At 46.6% G+C, this 19760-nt stretch overlaps 2 protein-coding genes across 2 annotated transcripts; both read left to right on the forward strand.

The window, feature by feature from the left end:
* Positions 1-8213: 8213 nt before the first annotated feature.
* LOC146195789 (uncharacterized) lies at positions 8214-8831 on the forward strand. Its single transcript, XM_084596863.1, has one exon. The coding sequence runs from the start codon at positions 8214-8216 to the stop codon at positions 8829-8831; it is 618 nt and encodes a 205-aa protein (XP_084452989.1).
* Positions 8832-9129: 298 nt separating this feature from the next.
* On the forward strand, positions 9130-10558 carry LOC146195790 (uncharacterized). The gene has a single exon (XM_084597921.1). It carries the CDS (start codon positions 9560-9562, stop codon positions 10136-10138), a length of 579 nt encoding a protein of 192 aa, XP_084454047.1. The 5' UTR covers positions 9130-9559; the 3' UTR covers positions 10139-10558.
* Positions 10559-19760: the final 9202 nt, after the last annotated feature.

The following is a 19760-nucleotide window of genomic DNA, read 5'->3' on the forward strand; positions in this document are numbered from 1 at the left end:
TTGCAACTGCAGCGCACTCCTCAAGCTCACGTGTATGTATGGCCTCACAGCTTAAACGAAATCTACCATTCGCAAACTTCTGTTTTTTGAATACTGATGAAATATCCGTTGTCATGCATGGATAATAAAATAAGTCCTTAACCAGATAATGTGTTTTTGACATCGGAATCACGAAATGCCATGGTGTCAGCGCAGAAACGAAATAAATTTACACGGAATGTGTGGCCGCGAACAAAACTAAACACAGCGCAGGAATGCGTTCGGTGCGCAATTTCGAGCTTCCGAATGGAACAGTCTGGAATCGCACAGTCGAGAAATGTCACAAGGTCGGCGCATTCAAGAGCACCCGCGTGCGCAAATCGCAACAGCTGAGTGCTAGGATTTGGGATTCAGACACCACCCAGCGCTCAATTTACTTCTCTATCAACTTTTCTTTTGAGCAAGTAGGGTATCACTGGTCAAAGTTCTGCTGTACAAGCAAAATCTTTTCTTACAGCATTGTGCAAGGATGGATAAGTTCTTGGTCGATCCGGACATTCAGCCGGAGTGCAAATGGTGTCAGGAATTGGCAACCTATGTCTACATATTGAGCTGCAGCATAGCACCACCACCGGCGGATATTATGCGTGATTCTTCCCTCGAGCAGTGGGAGGCCGTGTTGGCCAGCTCAGACCCGGTCGTCCAGACCAGGGCCGTGGAATGGGCCACCCAGGTCGCTGTCAGCCATGGGTTGAAGGCCATCTAACACGGAATCGTCCACACATGCTCTCTGACGAAAATAAAGTTTTTCCATCCATCCAAACCCCTGCACCTGTGGCACCGTGACTCGTCTTAAACCCCCCTCCTTCCTTCTCATTTCTTTCATACCCATCTCACTTCCTCTCCCTTCTCCCCCTAGACCATTCAGCCCCGCGTCATGCACCCTTGAAGGAGGAGCCGAGCCGGCTCCGAAACATCTGGTTTTGTAAAATAAAAAGTGTTGGTTGGAGAAATTTCAAGTTTCACTTAATAATAAACAAGGGCTGGAATGCTGACCACGTTCTGAGAAAAGTGGCAAGCTGTACACAGCTCAGCGAAATATATTTCATATGTAATAATTTCCCTTGATCCCTGCTCATATCGAACCTGCTTATAGATTTGAGCTGTATTATCGAATGAACCGCTGAACGCAAGCCAACAAAGAAGTGTCAGGAGGTAGGAAAGATATACAATAATAACCAAGGGCCGAATGCTCATCACGTTCAGGATAAAGTGGTGCAAACACAAATCTATGTACACATTCGCGTGAGTCGTTACCATTCAGGGGCAGGGTGGGGAGTCTATTAAAAAAGTGAGAGAGACACAGTGTGTTGTTTACCGTCTAGTCGAGTGCTCAGTGGCGTTGTGCATCGAGAAAACAGAATTTTGTGGGAGATCAGTTTCACAAAGCAGGAATCTATGCCGCAGCTCAATCACGAGAAAGCTCCACTCTGTGTTGAAATGTCCAAAATTGTCATGGTTTTCATCAAGTGCGCTTTCCCATCTAGACACACCTCTATTGAATGCTATATTGTGAGATGAAGCATGTATTATTTTAATGATTACGACGCGCACAGCTCCCTTAAAGGTCCGCTGAAACGGCCACCAAGAAGCCACTGATAAACGTGTTCAGTGTGTGGAACAAATTCTTTTGAGCATTAACCCAAAGTAAAACTTATTGGAACAAAGCCAGCGATATATTAATTTTTAAAAACGGCATTTCTTGAAGTTTGCGGGCAGAGAGGTCGTTGTTTGGCGGTGTCGCATGGAACTATTTCCTTAAACCGTGACGTCACGGGTGAGTTGACTGGCAAGGCTTGCTAGAAGCTGCCATTCGCTGCGGCCACTGCAGCCATGACGTCACGGACACACTTCCGGTAGCTGCGAAAGTCGTGTGCTGCTCGAACTCAGTGCTGGCTGCCGAAGCGATGCAGTGATTGGCAGAACGAAGCTGTATTTACAAATATCTTATTTATATAACATGGTTTCAGGAGTACCGGAGTCTCATCCGACGAGGCGTCAACAGCATGGTCAAGCACCGCACGATGGCAGCACCTCCTCGACCGCCGCTGTGGCCCCTCCTCCCGCATACCGTACGCGAACGACACGGCGGATCGTTAGCACTGATGTCCGAAATAAAGCGTGCTAAAATTTGTTGGCGTTTGGAATACTGAGCCGAATATCAAGTATGAAGCTCTCGTGTGGATCGCTGGCCAGCAGCAAATCGCTGTTAAGAGCGATAGCTGTGATGCAAGCAAGTTTCTGCTCAAGCTAGCTGCCGCTGCTGCAATTCGGCTCATCCGATCTGCTCGTACTAGCTCTGCAATTAATGCGTCGCCAGGGTTAATCCTATAATTATTTTACTATAGCAGGATAGGACTCACAATAAGGCAGTTTATTAAGTAGACTATTTACGACAGCGTTGATCAGTTCCAAAGCGCCGACCGCCGGGGCATCGAAGCGAAACAATTTAGGCCTAGCGACGGCTAGGGACGGTCACGCACGGCGCCGTTCGCCGCGCTCGTGCGCCCCACCCTGCGGTAATTGTGTAACGTACCTCAGGCTGCTCGCGGCATCCCGTGTTGCAAGCGTTGCAAACTCGTGTGCTTTCATAGCTAAGCTAGGCCACGCATTTTTTGATGTTCTGCTCAGCAACAAGCCATTCAAACGATACTGCAGGCAAAACAAGGCTTCGGTACGCAGTCGCGGCGCTGTCGGCCGTAATCGAAGGCATCAGGCAGCACCATATTCTATACATCAATCTTTAAACCTGAAACAGTGGGCATATGAATAACTTTGTGAAGCAGACCCGCTCGTACGTTTTGCGATTTCGGGCGCCGACGAGTAGCCTCCGTCAACAGACGCCGCCATAACCCCGGTTAACGACGCAAACCGAGGTCACCAAGCTCGTTCTGCTATAACCGGGGTTAGGGGTGTAACCATGGTTTGGTCCGCCGTGTAACATGGGCTAACCACGGGTTCTCGGTTACACCAACTGTCGCTGCGCGAACTGGCGAACTGCGTGCGAGCCAGGACGGGTTGACGCGAGTACGCCAGCGAGCGAGCGCGCGGCAACCAGCAGTTTGTCGAAGTGACATATTTTTGGGCGGAGCTTTGAACTTGCTTGTATTCTTTATTTTTTTACGGCTCCTTTCGGCCTATGAGTTGAGAGGGAAAATTGGAAGGGTCAGTTTTAACCGCCAATATCTCTGGTGTTGCAGAAGCTAGATAGAAAAGTTTTGCGGGAAAATGATGGGTGGTTCAATATCTATCAGTGTTATGGCGTTGTTTACCCTTCTTGGTGACCTATGTCAGTGGACCTTTCAATTTCTGTCACCTTGACCTATAACATTAATCTTTTCTTACATGCAGAGCGCTATGAAGCACAATGTATATTCAAATGCTTGGCTCACGGAAAATTGTTTTGCACGTGAGTGAAAATTTATTCCGCTTTATCCTATGTTGCCAATAGCTGGTCGGTCGCTGTCATTCATACAGCTCCGAACGGTAAGAAAGGCTTTTCCGGATTCCTGGCCATTGGTGAACCCTAAAGCGAAACAGCCGGGCATACTTATGCATTTTCAATCCCTTTGCTTGGCTTTCAAGAATGATAAGAGCGAGAAGACACGTTCTGGATGATGCCGTACAAGCCGTCTTCCTACTGCATTACTGGCGCCCGGGAAGCCGACGGGACATTTATGGCGGCGCGTGACCACGTGACCGCGGTGAACCAGCCGGAGGAGGGGTTTGGCGTGGCGGCGGAGTGAAAACGGATGCAGTACTTTCCCAGTTCCAGTGACTAGCTCTTGGAGCCTGGCTCAAGTTGGGAAGCGCATCGTATGAACTGAGTTTCAGGGTCATTTTCTGAAACTGTCTCGAAGGGGTGAATAGTGCATAGGCTCAGAGATGAACCAAAGTAAAATAGCCGCAATAATGTGGCGGACCGTTTCTATGGTAAACCCCATTATTCAGGCAATTAAGGACGAATTTTAGATTGGAAGACTTCGCGTGGAGCTCTGTAGCACACAACTCCCGAAGAACTTCTGATTGTCGCGGCTTCAGTTGATGATCCACTCCTCACGGAGCGAGAAATCCGCGGTGAGCTCGGCTTACACATCAGTGAGGAAATCATACTCTGAAGGCTCCATGATGCTAGAATGCAAAGCCGGGCAGCCGCAACTTCACCCGCCGCAACACCGCTAGTGGCTGGAGTTCGTAGAGGCCCACGAATAATGGACGCCAGAAGACTGCTGCTACGTCGTGTTCAGCGATAAATCAACATTCTGCACACGATGGGACCAGCGCCAAACAGTTTGGCGTCCTGAAAGCTACCGGTATGCTTTTTATGCGTCCTTTTATACCAGTTCAGTGGGAAAAAATGCTCGCTTTCTTTCTATTACGAGAGACGGTATATCTTTGACAATTAGTCGAACGGGGGCACAGCAGTGAACGTCTGGGGTGTGGTCAGCTACCAGAGCTTGGGACCCATCCACAAGATTCATGTCAGGATAACGGGATCATACATCGAAATCCTGGAGAATGTTTCGATGTCATATGTGTTGGATATGGACCGTTTCCTGAAGACCTGGTGTCAACATGATCGCACTTCATACACACGGCTCGAGGGGCACAAGCCTTTCTAGATAACAATGCCGTAATGCAGGTGCTGTGGCCAAGCTGCAGCCCTGACCTCAGCATCATCGAAAATGTTTGGGGCATGATGAAAGCAAGGCTTGCAGACATTTACGCTCCAGTTTCACCATTATGATCTGCTCGGCTTCCCATTCAACAGGATGCTTTGTAGATTTTAACGTCCCAAAGCGACTCGTGCTATGAGAGACACCTATCAAGAGCAGTGACCGCTTTTGCAGGCGGACAAAGAGCTGGTGGACGCGCTTTATTATTGACTGCCGGAGGGCATGGAGACAGGGAAGAGTACTCGTGGAGCAACTCTGTTCTAGATAGTTTTAGAAAGTGCTTGTTGCTTTCTTGTTTTGTTTTCTTCACCTAGCTAGTGCCAAATGTTTTTACCCTTTTCCTTTTTATGCTGAGAGGCTGGACTGTTTTCTTTTTGAGCGAGCGAGCGTGCATGTATATAAACGTGTAAATAATTCATAAAGGCTCAAAAACACAATGGTAATAAATGTATTTCCGAAAATGAAATATTAATCAGTTATAAAGCGTGAAAGATGTTTTGTGTATAAGTTCGCTCATTTTTATTATTGTTCGATGTTTTGGCATATAAGGACTTTACTTACAAGTGCACCACAGAGCGGAATAAATTTTATGTCGGCCGCATCTGAATCAAAACTCTCAAGGGGGCGCGAGCTGCGGCAGCTTAGCGTGCAATTTTTGGTTCCCGCGATGAGAAACCTGCAAAGAGCATTGCCGGGGCCGCAAAGGCTGCGTCGGCAAACAAAGAGCATCAAAAAGCCCCCGTGACAAGTGCGTTGTCCACCGATGATCAAGCGCAAGGAATACAGCAGTCAGTGCATGCTGCGTACCAGCTATCGTCAGCAGCTGTAAACATACTGAGAGCATTATCTCCCACTGATGACTATCGTTTCGTGGCGCTGACGGCAGTCCAGGCCACGCGTTTTGTCATTCATGGTAAATCTGTGTGCAGCTGCAAGGGCCAAGTGGCCAAAAATGCCAACAGCTAAAATAAAAGATCCCCTACCATTTCATTGGCTCCAGTGAATATTTGCCACTTCTATAACAAGCCCTTCATTTCCCCCACATTAGTCTTACAAAATTTAAGGCACATAAAAACTCCCGAACTTTGCAGTCTTTTATGAATGCAGATTAGTGACAGCCGTATCAGGTACGGTGCAGGAACAAAAAATTAGTAGCATAAATCATGAGAGAAAGAAGTTAGCTGGATCAACGGTTGAGGCAGAGAAGTCTGCTGAGTGGGTCCCAGTGATTTATGGAAGAAAAGCTTGCCGCATTGAGGAAAAGACAAACTGGGAACAGAGGACATGTAATGTAGAGCAAATGATTTGGTCAGGCCTTTCAGCTGTGCAGCTAAGCTGAAAATTGTCATGTAGCCAAATTTGATTCTAAGCAGCTCATCAGGCACATCTTCTTGACATTGAAGGACTAGTTTTCTGTACTCTGTATTTTTAAATCTGAGGAACCCTCATTATACTTGTGCTGATCAGCTGACCTTAATGAACATCATAAGGCAGATACATTTTTTTATTGGTGGGCAGCCTTAGAAAAAATGCAGCAAAAATTTAGTTCCACAAACTGCATCAGTAACTCAGATATATGATAAAATTCGTCAGAATACTTGTCTTCACATTTTGTCACTTCTATGTTATAGGAGCATATTATGTGCTACAAAACATTTTACTGCTTATATGTTCGAGGTTTACACTACTGAGACACAGACACAAGCATACATGCCCTAGCTTTCCTAGTTGTCCGATGCCACTAACACATTCCTGTTCTTTTTTTTGCAGTTAGCTGCAGCAAATAAGCATTCTGAAGACACTTCTGATGTTCCAGGTGAACATAGTCTGCATGAAGAATATCTGGTGCCACTTGCTCAGCCCTTTGAAGAATCGGGAAGCACTGCTTTTTTGATAAGGATGCTAAAGAGGAAGGTCCTAATGTTCACGAAGAAACTTACGACGCAGATGAAGATTCTTCCGAGTTCATTGCTGCAAACTCAACAGTAACACCTCCTGGACAGTCTACAGCTATACATCAGGCCACGTTGCTTATCTTAACATTTTTTTGTAGCAGCGAAGCTACCGTGAAAACAAGTTACCCGACTCAAGCTACTGAATGCCCTCTTGATGAAGATTTCTTTGTACAAAATATAATTTTCGAAAACTTCTGGGAGCTTCAGCAGCCGAAAGTGATAAACATAGATGCTTATTGCTCGACATGCCAATGTTTATTTGATGCCAGTGGTATAAGTCATTTGCGATGCAATGTTTGCTTTAAAGTAGCGAGCCAGCAGAGCTTCCAAAGGAAAATTTTTCATCACTCAATTTTAAACAACTGCAGCAGCTATTGAAACAATTTGGGAAAATAGTGGGAAAAGGCATCGCCATGCTTCGTCACGTCCAAATACTGTGGACATCACTGATGGTCTGCTGTACCAGAAATTTCAGAGACCATAAAATGAAATGGAGTGATCTAACTAACTCTAAACACCGGTGGTTCATCTGTATTTAAGTCCAGCAAAGGTTCCGTATGGCCAATGAAGGTTGCACTCAATGAGCTCCTGTGTCTCTGTGATGAAAAAATACTCTTGTTGGAGCAGTTTGGTTCAGTAAAGAGCACCCACCTCTTTACCTCTTCATGAAAACCTTTGTTCAGGTCCATGAAAGCTGCCAAGAGCTTGGCACCTGATACGGACCTTTACTGAGCGAGTTGTCCATTCTGCTCTCAAGATTCTGTGCTACTGTGTGGATTCACTGTTACGAGTTGGTTTGCTGAGTGAAGCAATACAATGCATATATATATATATATATATATATTGCCACCTGGTGTCCCTGATGTTCTTAGGTGGCGCCTGGAAGAAAAGGACGCCGAAGTTGGCTCGCGTGCTGTGCGCGGAACTTTGCCTCTGGTACAGCTTCGTCCCATCGTTTTATACTTCTGTCACACGGGCAAGTCCCAATTCCCTCAAACTTTTCCATAAAGGACCACGGAGGGAGCGGGAGGGAGTTCAGCCCCAATGAAGTTGTCACCGTGTCATACGGCTAAGAACGAGCTTCTCAGAGACGCCGTTGGGGTCCCATTAGGCGCTGTTGGTTTTGTGTGATCATATAAAATAATGAAGTTAAAAACATCTAAAATAATTTTTATTTGCTTTTTTTTCCTACAGTTTGAAGTAAATTTAAAATATAAATTTATTTTTCATTCATGTGAAAGGAATGCGCTGTTACTTTTACTAGCATAGTGGGTTTGTTCATTCTGCTGGCCACAATTTGCTTGCAAAATTCATGCGTTATGCATGCATGGATATTTATGCGTTCACTTTCTTCCAAGCTTTGCGCTGTGCTATAGTGTTCTTGGAGTGCTGCCAAGCCCCATCGGTACTGCGTGCTGCAAATCTTTTTTGTGGGTGCGGACCGTGCGGTGAAAGCCAGCTTGTAAACCGTGAGTTTTTGAACGGAAGAAGCATGAGTGACGAGAGCGAAGACGTCTGGAAGAGGTGCGGGATCGCTCTCGCTATGGCGATTATTTCTTCTCTGGACCTGGAGATCGACGCAGCTGCGGAGAGGGTGCGACTGTTCAAGCAGCAAATTTTGATTAACAATGCCGCCCTCATGGCAGTTGCACCGTCATCGCGGCGTGCGCCAAGGAAAGTTTGGGCGTACCATCGAGACTGCCGATGGTTTGAGAACACGCTGCCCAACTTGGGAAGCCATTGCTTCAGGGAATCGTTCCGAGTGTCGGAAACGACATTTAAATACATTGTTGATGTTTGTTGGCCTACAATGACGCGGCAAGCTACAAATATGCGGCAGCCAGTTGCCGTTGAGAAGCGAGTCGCCGTTGCATTATATAAACTGTGCTCGTCGGCTGAGGACAGAAATGTAGTGCATCTCTTCGACTTGGGACGGTCTACAACGAATGCAATTTATAGAGAATTCTGCGGAACTGTTGTGGGAGCATTAGAAAACCACTGGGTGAAAATGGTGCCAGTCGCCGAGCTCGCCAACCACATGAGGGAATTCCAAGCAGTTTGTGGTTTCCCACAAGCAATAGGCGCACTGGACGGGTGCCACTTCCCAGTTTCCCCCCCAAAAGAGCACGCCAGCGAATATTACAACTACAAAGGCTGGTAAGTACATAAAGGGCGAGTATTAACATTTACTAAAATATAGGTTTCACGGGTAGTTTGCTCCTGTACAATGTGAGGTAATAAGGAGAAAGGTGTGACTTTGCATTGTGCTTATAGATTTGTGTGCAGTATATTCATCTACTCACCACCTGTAAAATAAGAAAAATGGAAGCCAATTCAGTTGTAATGCTTTGAAACCTATATTGTTGGTCATGCTGAAATAGTGCACAGTAATGATAAGTGTACATTATTACTTTATGAGAATAGGTCCATAATTTCTTGGTTGATCACTGCGTTCAAGATGAGGGTATTACCACAGAGCTGCCCAGCGTTTGATTTCTGCTGTTAAATGTGTATGACCATGTCGACACTGGCACGTATGATGGAAAATGTGAATTTCGTTCACAGTAATTAACTATATGAAAATTGAACTTGCTTAAAATTTTCAGCTTACGAGTCTATATGGCAGGGCAGTACGCATTGCATGTTGTTTGACATGTTAAGTAGATGACTGCATACTTTGCACAAAAATGTATCTCGCTTTATAATTTCATCAACTTCTGACCCACTCCTGTATAAGCCTGAAAAAGGCTGACAGTATAATTAAAAAAACAAAGTACTTGCACAGGCTTGCAAATGGAATTGCTTACTCATCGTTAAAGTTGTAAAATATGCAGTCTGCCACTGTGTTACCGCAATGTGCAATTTTAGAAGTGTTTGGCTCATCACTAAATGTGCTCACTTTTGCTTTCAGGTAGTGTGATCCTGCTGACACTAGTCGACCATAAGTACAGATTTCGGAATGTCGTGGTCGGCTCACCTGGAAGGTGCCACGACTCTCGCGTGTTTCAAAATTCAACACTGGCCGATGCAATTGAAGGGCCCAAATTCAGGCACCCAGTGCTTAAAGTTGGAAATACCGATGTGCCGCCAGTAGTACTTTGTGATCAGGCTTTTCCTCTCACAGTACACTTAATGAAGCCAATTGGAAACTCAAGTACGGAAGCTATCCAAATCCCGAACGATTGTAGAGAAGCCTTTGGCAGGCTTAAATCACCACAGTTCAGGTATATCATGAAGCGCATGGAATGCGATGTTAAAAATGTTCCAATTATTGTGCGTGCATGCTGCACACTTAACAACATTTGTGAACACCTCAATGATTCACTATCCCAACAATGGATTAACGAAGCTGAGCAGCAGAATGCTCTCTATGAGCAGCCATCGCTTACTACCGACATGCAAGTTGCCAATGGCAAGGGAGTGCGTGCTGCTCCTGTTCAGTATTTTCAACAAATGGGACAGCATTGAATGGAGCATAGCATGTACTAACATTAATTCATCTCATGTGGCTTGAAGCTGATGTGTTGAAGTGTAAGGTAGCAAAGCTCTCCGTCCATCGAAAGCGTCGAATCTAACAAAGTTCTTAATACCACCCGAATATTCGCTCGGTGTTTTAAGATTTGTTGAAGAAGTCTCCAAGCAACCGCACAAGCTTCTCCTGTGCAACGACTTGCCGTTCCCTGAGGCTCCTCTCGTGCCTTGAAGTGTCTTCCAGTGCTTCAATGAGCCTGTCTTGCTGTTCCAGCAGCAAGTCGAACTTATCTTGTGGGGCCACACGTTTCCTCTTTCGTGTCTGCCTATGATGCCCGCTGCTGCTTTCGGGTTCCGTATTTGGAACCAAGACAGCTTCGGTCTGTGAGCGTAGAGGTTCAATATTTTCGGTATCTGCAGAAGGTTTGCCTGAAGAGTCACCCAGCTCATCTGAAGAAGGTGTTGGTGGACTTCCTACTTCCATACCTAATATTATCTGCAATAAAAATTTCATATGAAAGATTTATTTATTGTTACTGAAGTGAGAACATTTCATTTGGCACTTAACCGACAGACCAGCACACTCACTTATGAGTGCACACATTCACTCTCACACTAATATTTGTGAATGTGAAAGAGATTGGTTGTAAGTATAATTAGCAGACAAATAAAGGGAAGATGGACTTTATTATGAGATATATATGATGAGCCAAAAGCATGCTGTAGTCTGAGCAAGTGGTGGTGAGTACGTCTCGGTGGACGAGTTTGAGTGAATGTGAGTGCGAATAGTGTGAGGCACCGCTCATGATGCTCACCTATGCACTGGTAATGCAAACTGCCAAGCACGAGGAGCATTCAATTGTCAGCCCTTAAAACCACGAAGGGTTGTTGAAGAAATCGTCTAGTAAGCATTCTTTCAGAAGCCAACAGGTGCACAACATTCAAAACAGTTGTCACGACTGCAATGCAAAAGCAGCAGGACAATGTCGGGTGCCTGATTGGCCATTAGGAGTTTAAGCACATGGTTGTCCTGCAGGTTTTCAAAAGCTAGTAAATGGAGGGTACAAACTTGCTCACTGCTGAAACTGCTAAATCAATTGCTTTGCCTTTTGTCTGCGGCATATTGGTATTTGCTATGAAAGCAGAAAAAGAAGATGCATCTCACCTGTTCCAGTTTCTTCTGGATAGCAGACGCTCTGCTGAATAAGTGAACGGTCATTCACTGGCAGGCTGCCTAGGAAGCGATGGATTTCCTGGAAGAACGGCCACGCTGTGGCCCCAGATCCGGTGGTGTTCTCTCGAACTACTTTCCTGGTAAAAAACAGCAAGTGAATTCGAATGTCAATCGTTGCAAAGTTCAGTCAGCACACACGGGAGGACATTGCTCACTCATTATTTCCGCCAAATTACTTGATCAACACAGGCAAGTAGTAGTATGTGGTTATTTTATTACATATTCAAAAGGAAGGAAAAGACGCCAGCCCCGGTATCTAATATCTGAAGCAGCTGAATTGTGGCAGAAATAAAGGAATAATAAGGAAGCGGTAGAGGAAATCGGAGGTGTGTGACAGGGAGAAAGGACAGGGTAGATAAAAATAAATATACACTATGGCACAATATGCAGTGGGTTGCTTGAGGCCCGCCTGCAAATGCCTTGTCACACACAGGCAAGCGATTAGCCGTGATTTCGTTACCGTTGTCCAACCAAACACTGGCTCAAATAGTAGACAAGAGGCACCATTTGTCCTTCAAAGCTCATTATCCTTCGTATAAAACAGCGCGAAGACACGGGATGAAGCAGAAGAAATAGACACATGCGCACTGTTTTATACGAAAAATGCATAACTCGCCCGAACTGCAGTTCTACTACTGTTTTATTATCAAGCTTAACGATAGCGCATCCACGCGTTACAATGAAACAATGCTCACCTGTACCTTTGATTGTACTTGTTTCCAGGTCTTGAAGATTCCGTGTAATCTTAGTGCTTGCACAATAGCGTCATAAACCTTGGCGTTCTGTTTTTCGCCGCGCAACTGGTCCAAATTATCCTCCCACACATTAATCAGAGCCCACGTTTCTGACTGTCCAGGTGGCCCTTGGCTGCTGCGGCTGCAGACGCGGCCGGCCTTGCTCTACGCGCACTTTGTTGACGTCGTTTATATCGTCCGGCCATGTTGGCCCCATTAAACGAAAACAAAATGGTGAAGCAACAAACCAAGAAAGCGCGACCCGTGCACGTGGTTCGAGTCTAGTCAGTCTAGTGCTCTTGCTGAGAGTGAATGTCCTTGCATGCGCTCGATTAGTTCCGTTAATCTGTAAAAAGTATTAAAATTAGTTATAAACGCAAAACTAATGCGTTTTTTCTTTTTTCAACCTGCACTGAAGCTCACAGGGAACCAGAGTCCTCCCTTTGCCTACTCGAGGGAGATGATCAGAACTTCTTAAACTTCCTTTCCTAAAGGACTGCCATGTGATACGGCACATATCTCCATTCAGATAAAGACTACCTTGGTTGAAGGGAGTTAAAAAGAGTTCAGCCATGCCCGTGTGACAGCGGTATAGTCATGTCTAGCCTTGTCCGTGACAATATATATATATATATATATATATATTGTTACGCTACTGATGACGATGGATTGTGGTGGCGTTTCAGAAGGGGAAGAAGCGTTGGTTTTCTGGGGGCTGTAGGCTTCACCTTGTCCCGCTGCCACAGGACTGTAAATAAACAGCCCTTCCTGATTTCACCGTAGCAACTTGGTGGAAGGTGCCCCGTTCGATCCCTACCTACGGCGCTGCAACACCAACTGGAGTTTCGACGTAGTCGCCGCCTTGCTGGACTGCCACCGCTTCCGACCATCATGAACCACACCTACTCTAACTGTATGCCGCAACACTGCAAGCCAGGCTGGCGACAGGCCTTCCCCCTCCAGCCCTGTTCCGTCTAATCCTTACTGGGAACCACGAACGTTTGAGGACATTGAGAAGTGGCTACTTCATTATCAATGAGCTAGTCAGTACAACCAGTGGGACCTGTCACCATGCTAGCAAATGTCGTTTTCTTTCTAACTCGCATGGCAACGACCTGGTTTGAGAATAACGAGGACACCTTGACGACTTGGAAATGGTTTGCCTTAATTAAAAGAGCGTTTTGGCGGCTCTGTTCCGAGCGAAACGTGGCTGAGCACACCCTCGCTCAATTTCCCGATCAAACTTGTACCACTTATACAGAAGAGATCCTCAGATTATGCAAATGTGTCAATTCCAACTTTCCCGAGGAAGACAGAGTCGGCCACACTTTGAAGGGCATCGCAGATGACGTGTACAACTTATTTGCCAAAGACAACCTTGACACTGTCTCCGATGTCGACAAACACATCCGCGCGTTTCAAGCTCTAAAAACATGTAGTATTGCGCCGAAATTTGGGCGGCTGGCCAACGTGCCTACCGTGGCCAGCCTTGATGACCATGCCCAACTAGATCCTCCGCCGACTATCCGGCAAATCGTGCGGGAAGAACTTCTACTGCTCAACCCACTTCCCCTGCATGAATCTGCTGAGGTCTTTGTCCAGAGGGTCTCTAGACAGCCGGCTTCACCACCACAAGCGATTGCAGTGCAGCCTTTCTCCTAAGCTCCTGAAGTTGCAGCTTCTATTGGATACCCGCCAATGCATTTTGCCAACCCGAACGCGTCGATGCTTGACGCCCCAAGGTATGACGTCGCCTCAAGAGCACCTAGATCTTCAATTCCATCTACCAGAACTCCTGAGGAGTATGAGCATGTTGCAGCTTCTATTGGATACCCGCCAATGCATTTTGCCAACCCGAATGCGTCGATGCTTGACGTCCCAAGGTATGACGTCGCCGCAAGAGCACCTAGATCTTCAATTCCATCTACCAGAATTCCTGAGGAGTATGAGCATTCAGCCAGACCTACTGTTGTGGGTTGGTTGTGGGCGCCACTGACGACAGCGCCCCAAGCAGCAAGCTAACCAGGCGGACCGCCGGGAGACCCCGGCATGGGCGACGGCGCCAAGCAAAGCGAAAACGGGTGCCATTATCTGATGTATAAATAAACAGCGGCGGGATAACCAACGCAGCGTGACACCCAGGACAGCGAGCCCAACGTAAGCGGCCGCAGCGTCATGCCAGGCACTTGCGGCACGAACGAAGAGCGCGCGAGCGGCACTCCGAGAATGACGTTCAACCCACTCGCTGTGGAACTGCCGACAAAGCTCGATTTCCGCAAGCCCGAAGATTGGACACGATGGCACCACAGGTGGGAACGCTACCGACTCATCTCCGGTCTGACAGGACAGGACGAGACGATGCAAACCAACACATTACTCTACGCCATGGGCGAAGACGCGGAGGACGTGCTCGCTGGTTTGGAACTGACAGACGAACAGATGGCATCATACTCCGCCGTGGTGAGTGCTTTTGAAAAGCCATTTCCTATTCCTACCTCGAAAGAATGTCATCTATGAGAGAGCATGATTTAACTCTCGGAAATAAGAGCAGCATGAAAGCGTCGACGCATTTGCGACTGAACTGTTCAAGATGGCCGAAAGATGCGATTACGGAACTCTCAAAGACGAACTGATTCGGGACAGGCTCGTGGTCGGCTTGCGAGACGTAAAACTCGGCGAGAGCCTGCAGCTTGACGCAGAACTCACTCTCGAAAAAGCAATCACAGCTGCCCGCAATTCAGAGAATGTGAAACTTCAACACAAGGAAATTCGCTCCATCGAACAGCCAGCTCTGGACATGGGAGAAGTTCGCGGCCAGACAAACGCCGGAACGAAGCGAAGGTGCCTTTCAAGTCGCGCCCTCAATGTACACACAAGACTGAAGACGAATGCTGCAAGTGGTGTGATGGTGTGCGTGACCATGCACATGAAGACAGTGTCCCGCGATAGACAAGGCGTGCAACCAGTGGGAAAAAAGGCCACTACACCCGCTCCATCCTATGTCTAAGCCGAAGGACGAGACCTCAAGTATCCGACGACCAAAAGATCTCGGAGAGCTATATCTAGGCGAAATCAAAGTTGGAGTGAACACACCATGGAGGATTACTGCTACCGTGAAGAACTTGCCTTTTACCTTCAAGGTCGACACCGGCGCGGATGTGACGGCAATTGCACACGACCAATACGACGGAACTGTCATGGGACCCATCAAGTCAACGCAACAGCTGTTGATAGGCCCAGGCCAGACAGCGATAGCCACTGTGGGCTACATCGATGCAACAGTCACCTGACGTAACACAAGTCCAAGAAGCAGTCTTCATCATCAAAGTAATAAAAGAACTGCTGCTCAGTCGACTAGCTATAGAATCACTTGGGATTCTACAGCGCCCTCTTGAGCTAGACAAAACCCTCGCCACACTATTGTCCCCAACCTAGTTGCGTCATACCCAAAGATGATGCCTGGGCTTGGAGTCATGAAGACAGTACCACATCAAAGAGGATGCTGAGCCATACACAGTCAGTTATCCTAGGCGCGTGCCTCTTCCACTGCTTCCACTTGTGAAGAAAGAACTAGAAAGGTTGGAAGACTTGGGAGTCATCTAGAAGATCGAGCGAGCAATCGAGTGGTGTTTTCCAATGGTTGTCGCACGAAAAAAGAACAATGAGCTGCGCATCTGCGTGGACTATGGTCAACTCAACCAACAAATAATACGCGAACGTGTGCTCATGCCTACGGTGGACGAGTGTCTTGCAAAATTAGCAGGTGCAACAGTTTTCAGCCGCCTAAATGCACGAGCAGGGTACTGGCAGGTGCCATTGACCAAGCACTCGCGAGTACACAACCTTCATCACACCAGTTGGCAGGTTCTAGTTCCTGAGGCTTCCCTTCAGAATCTCCACAGCACCAGAGTTCTACCAACGAGAAATGCTCCGTGTGCTCGAAGGATTAGATGGTGTGAGTTGTCGACAAGATGACATCATTGTCTGAGGGAAGACAACTGAGGAACACGACACCAACCTTCTGCTGGTGCTGAGGAAGCTGGAAGATGCAGGTGTTACCCCCAACATCGACAAGTGCTCCTTTCGACAAACATAAGTAACATTCTTACACGTCGTAAACTCAACAGGAGACAGCGCCGACCCGGTAAAGGTCAGGGCCATAGTCCAGCTAGACCCACTATGTGATGTGTCAGAAGTCAGGTGTTTATTGGGCTCTGCAAACCACCTAGCGAAATTTCAGAGCTAGCAGACTTTACCACGGCCGCTCTCGAGGGAGAGAGTATGCGCTCTTTCTTACGGCCTTCTCGATCGTCGCATGAACAATGGGAACTTTTCTCCTTGAGTTACGCTCTCCGCCGCCGCAAGGGGCACAACCTGCTCACTCTTCGCTCCGCATCTGCTTCAGTGGCGGCGGGTGGCTTTTGCCTAGTTTCGCGCTGTCGCCCGCGGGTTTCGTGGTGAGTGCAGCCCCTAAATGAAAGATTACAGAAGGTAGATGCTGCAGCAGCATTCTGTCAGCGTGCTACACACGTGAATGGAGTCTATATTAAAAAACACTGTCGCTCAGCAAACGTTCGACAAGCATATGACATGTATTGCGGCATGGTATCTACTTTTGTTCATTTTAATCTGAATGTTTTCCCAAGCCTGTACAAGAAGATGAACAAAAAAAAATGAATGAGCATGATCACATCGAAGCTTCTTCAAGGCAAACATAACAGCAACAATGGCAAAACCATCTTTCAGCGCTAGCTGAAACCATCGAGGTAACACCGAAGATGAAAATAATTTTATAAAAATGTAATGTAAGTTGCACAATGCTTACATGACAAAGTATTAGTATAACGTCAGAGTAAACGCTTTTAAGTTTTGTTATCAATTTTGCTATAAATTATAGACCAGCAAATGTTTTATGTTGTATTATAAACCTTTTAATTTTGCAAATAAACATTGGTTTAATGAAATGTTTACATATCATGATTATTTCATGAAAAAAACAGGAAATCTATTTCAAGCACTAATTCCTAGCAATATTTTCTTTTCTAGTATGTTTTTGAACTAATAGTTCGAACTATCTGTGCAGTAATGCCTGCCTTAGAGAGCAATCGCTGCCCCATTATTTTGGTAGAATGCTTTGCTCATTACACATTTGTCACTGTTACTCAAGGGACACTCCTCAATAATGGATATAAAAGCTTTTCTCTGTGCTATTTATTCAGAGGTGACTATAGGAGTTGTATGTCTCGCTGTATTGCGCGCCTAGGCACCTAGTGTCGACACCGACGAAATCATTTCAGCTCTGCCGCAATCAGTAACCGAGGAACTGAAAGAAGTGATGGTATCTCCTCTCATCCCATTACCCACTGTCACGTATTCTGGTTTAGCTTACGTCGCTGGATGCATTGTAAAGTTAATCAGTGACTTCGGGTGTGACGCTTGTGCTATCCTTCTTGAAACCAGCAAAAGAAGCAGCCCAATGTACACTATATTGTGCGAGGACAAGATTCTAGCGGACTACATTATTCGAAACCAGAGTTTGTAGCCCTCTTGGGCAAGGTTGTGTCTTTTTTTTTTTGAAAAAGCTGTCGTGCACCTACCACACACAAATGTCCTTGAAGTCCTTCAAATCTTAATCCAGCCAGCACTTGAGAACTGGCCTTCCGGGCTATTGTCAATGCCCGGAAGGCATTGACAATAGCCATGCTATAAGATCCGCTTCTTTAATATGTGAGAAATTTCTCAGAATCCTTGTCAGTTATGCTAAGAAAGTGACAGACAGGAACGAAAGGCCAGCTTCTTATGTGCACAAACCATCCAGAAAGATTTTGAGACATAATTTTCTAGCTGCATGTACCGTTTTGATGAATGAGTGCAATGTGTTAACTTTGAAGGACATATTTTTTTATTGCTTGTTGCTCTTTTCAATTATGCAAATCTGTTTATGCCCATTACCTCAATTAAATGTTTTTTTTATCACTATTAAACTGACTACGACTGTCTACGTGTGCGTCAGTCACGAGACTACATATACATCTGCTGTCTTTCAACCTACTGATTTGTTTTAAATGAAGCTAGAACAGCCCACTTCACTAGACAACTGAAATTTTAACTGTATGCGTAAAGTTTTGTTCCTTAATCTGAATCTGAGACGTGCTATGAATTTTCGTCGGTGCCTCTTTTGCTCTAAACGAAAACGGCAGCGGTTGACAGAATATCCACCGAACAGTTTGTCATGCACTAGCGTCAGGTCGCGCTGTACCTGCTTACAGCTTTCAAAGGCACACTGCGTAAAATGGTACATATAATTTTTTAAAAATTTAGGGGCAAAAATTGTTGATGTAAGTGCAGCCGAAACTTCATTCGACCGTGCGCGACAGCACTGACGAACGCGCGCGCGCTCTCGCGCGCACGCGCATTATTGACTCATACACGATAAATCAGACGCTGATTACGGCTTCTTCCTATAAGCCATAAGGGGTGAAATATCAGAACCTGCCGGTTGCAACCGATGCGGGCGGAGCGAAGAGCGAGCGCCCCTTGTGCGTGAACGGCTGTAGCGGAGGAGCAGCAGTGGGGCGGTGGCGACACCACCGAGGCGCGGCGGGCGGGGGAAACAGACCCCATTGGAGAGGCCGTAAGAGAAGAGAGAAATGCGCTCTCCCTCGAGACTGGCCGTGACTTTACGAAGCCTCTCGGAGACGCTCCACCAAGACGTCGACTGGCACTGGGGCCTAGCTCAGCAGCAGAGTTTTGACAAACTCAAGCAAGCTTTAAACAGGATGCCGATTCTCACTCACTATGATGCTCAGTCGCCTCACACAGTGTCTGTGGATGCTTCCTCATACGGTCTTGGGGCTGTACTTCTACAGCAGTCGCACGAAAAGCTCCTACCTGTGGCATATGCATCACGCTCCCTTACGGATACAGAACAAAGATATGCCCAAATAGAAAAGGAGGTTGTGGGAATCACATGGGCTTGCGAACACTTCCGCAAATAGCTGCTGGGATCAACCTTTCACATGAAAACGGACCACAAGCCGTTAATGCCGCTGCTGACGAATAAACGACTTGATGAGCTGAGTCCTCGCCTTCAACGTTTCAGGATGCGCCTTTTGGAAAACAACTACACCATGTCCCACACTCCCGGCAAAAAGCTGTACACAGCTGACCTGTCCTGGAAGCCATCTGGGAAACCAGCAGACAAAGAAAGAACTCGAGAGTGCAGTGCGCGAGTTTGAAGAATTAGCACTTGAACAGCTCCCTGCTTCAAACCAAATGCTGGACAGAGTTAGGGCAAGCATCCAGTCAGACGAAAAACTTTCCAGGGTGGCTACCTTCTGCACTACATCATGGCCAACTGTTCATGGGCTGTCACCTGACCTTAAAAGGTATGTCGAGGTGGCTAGTGAGATTTCGCTCGTGATGGTCTGCTATTCAAAAGCGACAGATTAATCATCCACCTAACATCAGGGAAGAGGTTCTGGGAACACTCTATGCAGGCCACTTGGGCACAACGAGGTGCCGAGCGAGGGCAAGAGAATGCATATGGTGGCCAGGCATAGGCAAGCACTTTGAAGACTACGTGGAAAAGTGTCCAACTTGCAGAGAGCACAGAAAGCCAGAAACAGAACACCTGCTTCTAACCCCATGG

Source organism: Amblyomma maculatum, chromosome 3 (assembly GCF_055883805.1).
Source record: "Amblyomma maculatum isolate TAMU_Amacu chromosome 3, ASM5588380v1, whole genome shotgun sequence".
Classification (NCBI taxonomy): domain Eukaryota; kingdom Metazoa; phylum Arthropoda; class Arachnida; order Ixodida; family Ixodidae; genus Amblyomma; species Amblyomma maculatum.